This window comes from Aythya ferina (assembly GCF_964211825.1).
Source record: "Aythya ferina genome assembly, chromosome: 1".
Taxonomy (NCBI): domain Eukaryota; kingdom Metazoa; phylum Chordata; class Aves; order Anseriformes; family Anatidae; genus Aythya; species Aythya ferina.
Window position 1 is genome coordinate 72,556,351 of NC_140296.1, and position 7,587 is coordinate 72,563,937.

The 7,587-nt window shown below is 38.6% G+C and overlaps 1 protein-coding gene across 8 annotated transcripts in view; it reads left to right on the forward strand.

The window, feature by feature from the left end:
* Positions 1–2,934, forward strand: part of LOC311429726 (CD99 antigen-like) — a 27,125-nt gene extending 24,191 nt beyond the window's left edge. For all 8 annotated transcript variants that reach the window (XM_084505919.1, XM_084505918.1, XM_084505915.1 and 5 more), the window contains exon 11: positions 1,283–2,934. Coding sequence is in view for 4 of the 8 variants with exons in the window: in XM_084505915.1 (XP_084362041.1) it covers positions 1,283–1,308 (26 nt within the window). In the remaining 4 variants the exon portion in view is untranslated. The remainder of the gene's footprint in view (positions 1–1,282) is intronic.
* Positions 2,935–7,587: the final 4,653 nt, after the last annotated feature.

Consider the following 7,587-nt stretch of genomic DNA (forward strand, 5'->3'; position numbering starts at 1 on the left):
AACCTCACCCTTCCAGATATGGTTGGCGTTGCCCTGAGCTGATGGAACAGATGATTAAATCTATGAAAGCCATAGATTTGAAGGAAGCAGTGTAGATGAAAACTCAGCTTTCTAGCCCTTGTGACTGGTCAGTGAAGGAACAGGCAATACAACCTCATGCCGAAGTTTGATGAGTATCTTTCAAATACTGAACACTGAAAACTCAAATTAGTATAAATTTGCAATATTGCTTAATTTAAGCCCAGCAGAACCAGTTCTATTTTCTTATACTTTTTTTTTTTTTTTTTAAAAAAAAAGGTAGTCATTTGCATGGGTTTACTGGCTAATGATCCTCTTTATGAACATTTTTCCTTAAAGCTGTTAAATATATTAAACTGTCAAGGAAAAAGCATTAGCTGGTAGCTGGCTGTTGAAGTCAGGACAGGAGATAAGTAGATATCCTCAGTTCAGCCATGTGCTAGTAAGACAAGTAATACTCATCAAAAAACAAAGGCAGTTAACATAGGGTTTGGAATCAAGATATGCTGAAACTTTGGGCGAGTTTCATCAGAACACCAGATCAGATGATGCATACTGTAACAAATGAAGTCAAGCCTGGGATGTTACCATAAATAATTACTCCTGCCTACATTTTTATGTCAACCTGTTATATCCCAGATTTCATATTTGTATTATATTTTGTAGGCAAACGTGAGCATGTTTTGTGCCAAGGAACTAACCAATCGTGCACAGCATGGTGCGGCTGCTGATCTAAGTTTAGGGAGTCAGCAGCCATTATCTTTGCTTTTGGTAATGTAGTGTTGATGTAGCTACCTGGATTCTGGGTTGAAGCAGTCCTGCGTTAAGCCAGGCCAAATGGCAAAGGAGGACAAGTTTGTGTTTTTAAAATTTTATGTGGACTTATCTTGGACTTCCTGAAAATGTAGATTGCCTGGGTAAGTCTGTTTCCATTAGATATGCAGACAGTACTACATCTCATTTTTACATCTGTAAAACTGCAAATCTAAAACTTCATGTTGGATTGTTCGAACTGTAAGTGTAGGTGGTAGCTACACGGATCTAGTAGGATGTGGTTACTTGTGTGAGAAATATGGGATGCAGTATCCCTTGTTATGCAGGGCACTGGCTTTTCAGAGTTAAGTCTCTGCTTCCCTGAATTTATCTCAGTTTCAAATGCCTACTGAAAATGTCTGTTGTCCATATATACTGTTACATAGTATTATGCACCTTGCATTGTATACTAATTTAGTGTACTAACCTTGAGTTGTTTCTGTCTTTGTAGTTCAGCGCACGCTTCTGGGGAACTAAGAGAAATCATGATGAAGAACAGACCATTGAAACTGGATAGGGAGCCTGAAAAAAAAAAAAAAAGGAAGCAAAAAAAAAGCATAATGTAAACAGCAGAGTCTGAAGCTGCGTGAGAAAACAGTCCATGTTTGAAACATTTTAGGAAGCATGACTTAGACCTGAGTACTTCTGTATGGCTACCCCGTGAAGCAATGTTGCACATCAATATATGGCCTTAATGACAGGAGTGGAGAGTGATGTTGTTCTTTCCTTTACTCCTGTGACAAATGGGTGTGCCTCAAGTGCATTCAGTATGTTTTACTTTTCTTTACCTTTCCAAAAACAATAAGCAATTAATGATTTGTTATGTCATATCTTTAGGCAGTGTAAATGTTTTTTTGTTTGTTTTGTTTTGTTTTTATTTTAAATCCTGTATAAAGTCAATGTACCAACCAACAAAAGTGGTTTATGTTGTGGGCACCTGAAAGCAAATGAAATGGCTCGTTTTGTGTGGATAATGGATCTCAGTGTGGGTGCTGCTGATACAATCTGTGTAGCTGCCTTGGTCAGCCACTAAGGAAATGATAATTGTTTTTGAGCATCCAAAAGACAAAAAATCAGAGTTTTGTTTTTGCATTTTTTTTTCCATTTCATCTGTCTGGTACAGATTCAGAACAAACAAACTAGTCCACCCAGACCCTTCATCCTTTCTGGCTCTTCTTCTTGCTTAGCAACTACTGAGCTGGTCAGATGTGGAAAAAAGCCTGATTGACAAACTAGAGCCATAATTGGATTTTGTACAACTTGTGAGATTGAGGTTTGGCAACTCTCTGGACAGTTGTGAATGAAGTACTGGGGAGTGGGGATTAACATCATCACGCTTGCATAAGCAAAATTTTAAGAGAAAATACTTTGAATTCAGATGGCTCATAATGCACTTAGAAGGCAAAAACAGTACTTCGATTCAGAAATAAAGAATGACAAGACTGACCAGAGCAACCCAGCCTCGCTCCACAAGCATCCACTGAACATACATGTGAAGAATGCTTTTGGATTCGTGAAGGATTGCCATCGGGATGAAGGGCCATGATTACATCCTCAGTTGAAAGCACGTGTGAAGTTTGCTGTGGCTTCTGAAAGCCACAGGGAGTTTTCAAGGATCTATGGAAACATGGGAAACTGTGCACTTCATAACAGCTAAAGGACTGAGTCTGAAATAATAACTAGTTCTGTCTGGATGGAATAGTCCAACCAGTTCTGTTGGCTTTCATTCTAAGTGGTTCCAATTTTCATGCAATTTTACTGTATGTCTTACTAATATGCTTCAGCCACCTGGCAGAGTTCTAGAGAAAGAAGATATTCCATTGAATATCTTAGAAGTCATTGTGAATTTGGATATTAAACATGCACATCTGTGCATTCAAATATGAATGTATGCCAATTATAATTCATTTAAGAATTTCTTGTACTTTTTAGCCTGCAACAAAGCTTTACACAGACTTTTGTCATGGAATTTATTTGTATACCTCTTCTTTTCCCACTTCTGCTTTTAACATGAAAGTGCTAAAACCTTTAAGTGTTTTCAAGGGTGGAAAAGTGATTTATACATAAACATTTGATCTATGTAAATAAAAGAAATTAAATGTACAGCTTATCTGCATGAATAAATATATAAATGCCAAGCGTAGAGGAAACAAAAACAAGCCAGTCTTTAAGGAAAGAATGAGGGAGAAGCTCAGAGTAGCTTTGGTTAACCAGATTCTTGAATCCTTTTCCAGCATTTGCAAGCCTAAAAAATACTTACTAAAACCCTCCTGTCCTGTGATTTTTCTAAAAATAAATTTAAAATTAAAAAAAAAAAAAAAAAAGTATTTTCCTTCTTAGTTTCTCTAGAAATGCAAGTTTTGGTGCTCTACCAGAAAGCATTTTTCAAAGGGAGCTTTTCTTTCTCCTCCATCGGCAATTCAGATTTATTTCTTACAATTGGTTTATTTTTTATCGGGTTAGAGTGAAGTTGCCCAGTAGCAATGAAGCCATGAGTTGTTTTCACAGGGTGCTTACCAGTGTGAAGTTCAGAGATGACATTTGTGTGAAGTACAGGTGTGGCTTTTGAGCAAGAACGTCTAGATCTGGTAACACAGAATCTGATGAAAGAGGGTACAGAAATAGAAGGCTTAGTATGGGCAGCCTTAATGGTGTTTGTGTGGGTTCAATGTTCCTCATGCAACTATCGTCTCCACCTTTGGGAGTTGACATGGCTATGAGGGCATTTCTGTCATTTTTCTCACTTTCTGATAGTGAGAGGACCAGAACTAAATCTGACACCAGTGTTGTGGTTGCCAAGTGTTGTGGTTGACTATCTAGGAACAAGTTTATTAATCTTTTCACTCTAAATAGGCACATAATGCTGCATGAAATTTGGGCACAGCTGTACCCCACAAAGCAGGCAAGCCTTGGGGTGGTGTTTAGCGGAAATGGTGGTTGTAACACTGATTTCAGCAGGTCTCATCTTCTCTGGCTTTGTCCATTTATGGCTTCACGGGCTGGTGTTGTGAGACAAGGAAGACTGGGTGCTGCCACCTAGGGAGAAAAAGCTGAAGAGAAGGCTTGAAATTCGAGGCTGTTCTCTTTCTGTGAGTAGAAAGCTGCCCATTTGGGGGTTTATGTTAGTTATATGTGCATAAAGCATAGCAGTTCACTTCTCTTTCAGTTATCAGGCTATTAATTTCTACATTGCTATATGCCTCACTACCCACTAAAGTTTTTGATTTTATTAGCTCCAAGGCTCTTCCATTGCATAACTAAATATCCCAGTCCATTAGTTCTCACATTCATAGACTCAAGAAACATCAGTTAACAACTATTCCTCACTATAACGTGTTTTTATGGTCACCTCCCACGCATTAGCTGCTGCCTATCGTGGCCATCTGCACAACGTGACCTTCAGATCCCAGTTTGCAAATTTATGTTCTGGTTTCCATACGGGTCTCAATCAGCCTGAGAAGTAGGATGAAAAAATACTGTCCTTCCCAGGCCCAAACTGCAAGTTTCAATCCTGCTGAAGAATCTCCATCATTAAAAGAGGATGGCAACACGGAGCTCTCTCCTGTTCCTGTTGCACATCCTCTGGGTTCTGTTTTTATTCCAGTCTGCCTCCTTTGGGGCGGGGAGCTGCATCATTCCTAAAGCTGTTCAAGTTACCTGCAGTAATAGTAGAAAACAAACAAACAAACAAACAAACAAACAAGAAAAAAAAAACAAAGCAGGTTCATCTGGTTCTAGGGCATCGCATCACTTTAGCTTCTATGAAGGAGCTGAAGATACGGTTTAGTTTATCCTAACTATCAGTAAGAGGACTGCTTGAAAAAATGTTCTGATGGCTTTCATGTGTCTATTTGAGTTACTTATCTAAACTTATCCAAAAGAATTCATCAAGCTCTGGAAATGAAAACCAGCAATTGTTAATCATAAGATTTGCTGCTTTCTACTGTAGCTACTATTCATACCCATTTCAAAATCTGTGCCAAATTTTGAACGTTAAGGAAAACTCTCATGCACACAGCTTTCAGCATACATTGGGCAGATATACACCCCCAATTGTGTATTTCAGTAGTTTTCTCACTCATTATTTTAGGTCGATAAACTGTATTATTCTGTCCTTCCCCCACCTCCTCCCCTCCCCCCCATTTTTTTTCCTGCAGATTTCACTTGGCAAGATTCTGACATATACCATATACCATAACCTTTCCATGAACTTGAAGGATTATCTTCTTTTTGCTTTTTTCTGTTATGCATATATAAAGGACAAACTTGAAAGAAAGCAAAGAGACGTTTACAAAAGGAAATGGAATTGAATGGAATAAAAATACATTTTTTTCAGAGCCCTGCATTAGGAGTACTTTAAGAACCACAAGGATGAAAAACTAAAATACATGTTTCCATACCTTCAATAATAAAACACTGAAGATTTAGTTAGGATGTAGAAATTATATCCTTCTGTTGCCAAGAAATTATATCACTTATTCACTTGCTGATTTATTTTGCATCTAGATGAATGTCTAAAATTACTAGATGTTTCAAGACTTTAATTAAAATACTTCTATTTTTATGATGAAAAATTAATACTGTAGGATATTAGTGGCTTTCCCCAGTAGTTCCTGTTTATAATTTGGTTCCTTCATCTCTGATAGACTCATACAGCAGGACACCCATGTCAAAGGGAGTGATGTCTAACCTCTGCCCACAAGAAGGATGGGGTTGCAGCTGTGGTGAGGTGTGGCTGTCCTCTTGCTCTTCTTTAGTTTGTCTCATCTAAAAGAGGCCTGATGGGCAAAAATTATGTGGCGTAGAGAATAGACAGACATTTCTCAAGCCATTTGCTATTTCTTAAATATATGAGTTTTTTTTTTTTTTTTTTTTTGTGTGTGTGTGTGTGAAAATAAATAGAAAAATTAGGCAACTTAATCAGCCTTGGCAGGTGAATATTAGGCAGATCTTTGTTTTCCCTTTAAATAGGAAAAGATAGGTAGATAGTTGCTCAAAGTGATAAAACTACAGTCTGTGGTCAGGTAAAAAGCCCTGTATTTTTGCTTAATATGCAATATTTTTTACTTGATATCTTGGACAAGCCATAGTACATGTATTTGGCAGAGAGAGATGAGTTTAAAAAAAGTCCTGCAGTGTGCCAGGAACAGAACTGGGATAAGTATTTGGGGCATCCTGACTCCAATGCTAGATCCACTCCTTCAACTCACAGTTCCTTGTCGCTTCATTGTATTGTTTTTATTTAGCTACAGAGAGTAGTAGGTGGCTTCAGAAGAGCTAGAAATGGGCACATCATCTTCAAATTTAATAATCTTCAGTATCCCAAAAAAGGTATCCCAAAGAACTAGTATCAGCAGACAGGTGAGATAAGGTGTTTTGGAAGATCTCAGTTACTAGAACGACTATTTTGAAAAAGCTCCTGAACGTCTGTGAGGTGCTTGGACTTGTCTGGAACTAGTACATAGCCTTGCTAACATTTCTGTTCCCTTCAGGCAAATTCGTTACTGAGATGAAGATTAACACGTGTGCCTGCTTTTGTTATCCTGGAAAAAAATAAGCAGTAAACCTATGGGATTGCTAGTGTCATAATCTGACCTTTGTTTTAAGTGGCTGATAAAGTCCTTTCTTTAGTCTAAATGTCCTTAATTCGTCTGAGATTGAGCAATTGGCCCTGACCAGGATAACAATACATGAATTGATACATAAATTAGAAATGGTTAAGCCACGTGATACTGGCTAGTCCCATAGAAACCATTCTCCTTGTTTGAATTTATGGGGGAAAAAGGCACAAACCTGATTAGCCTGAACATAAAGCTTCTTGAAGATCCAATATCACTGGGTTTTATCAGTCCAATTTACGTTGTATCATCTGTTTTTTTGTAGGTAACATAAAACCATGAAGTCAGAGCAAACTCTGTATCATGTGTTCTAGTTAACTCCACAGAAATGCAATTGGGGCCAGCCTTTGCTCCCTATTGGATGGGATCATCCAGCAACACCAAGTGCATACAGATCTGCCATTAATGGTAGCGAAGTCCTGCGTGTATTTGCTGCCCTAGCCAAAGCAGTGCTAACAAAAATGCCTGCAGCCTACACCCCAGCAAAAGGGTGCACGCACAGGTGTCCTGGTTGGTGCTGGGTGCCAGAGGGATGGTGGCAATTCAGTTCAGCAGACAAATGAACTGGCATACATTTGCTACATAAAGACTATGACAAAACTGCATTTTAATATGTGTGATTAACTGTCATTTTAATATATGTTAATGGAAGTATACACAATTTCTTTTTCCAAAGCTTTTTGTTCTCATGGTCAGACTGTGGCGTAGCACTGTTCGAGGTCACTCTCCATGCAGGATGTGCATGGATATTTTGCATTTAAAATATATATTTAGATCAATGGAAAAAAAAAAAGAAAAAAAAAAAAAAAAGACAGATAATATGTACCTTGTGAATAAAAGCATCTACCTTGGAGCTGAGCATGCTTCAGGTCAGCAGGCTGACATCACATGTTAAGTTTATAATCTATTTTTTTTAGCTGTTGTTATGCCTCTGCAGAGAATTCCCAAGTCCCACAGAGCAGATCCTTGGCCTCCCCGTCCCTACCTTGACAGCGCTGGTCAGTGATTTGGGCTCTGACAGGACTTCAGCAGCAGGTCCCACTCAGCCAAAATCTGAGCAGGGAAGCAGCGCTTTGCAGACAAAGTGTATCTGAGAGGCTGTTTGAGCACTCTCCAGAGCAGGCCTGCCTCCTCTCCC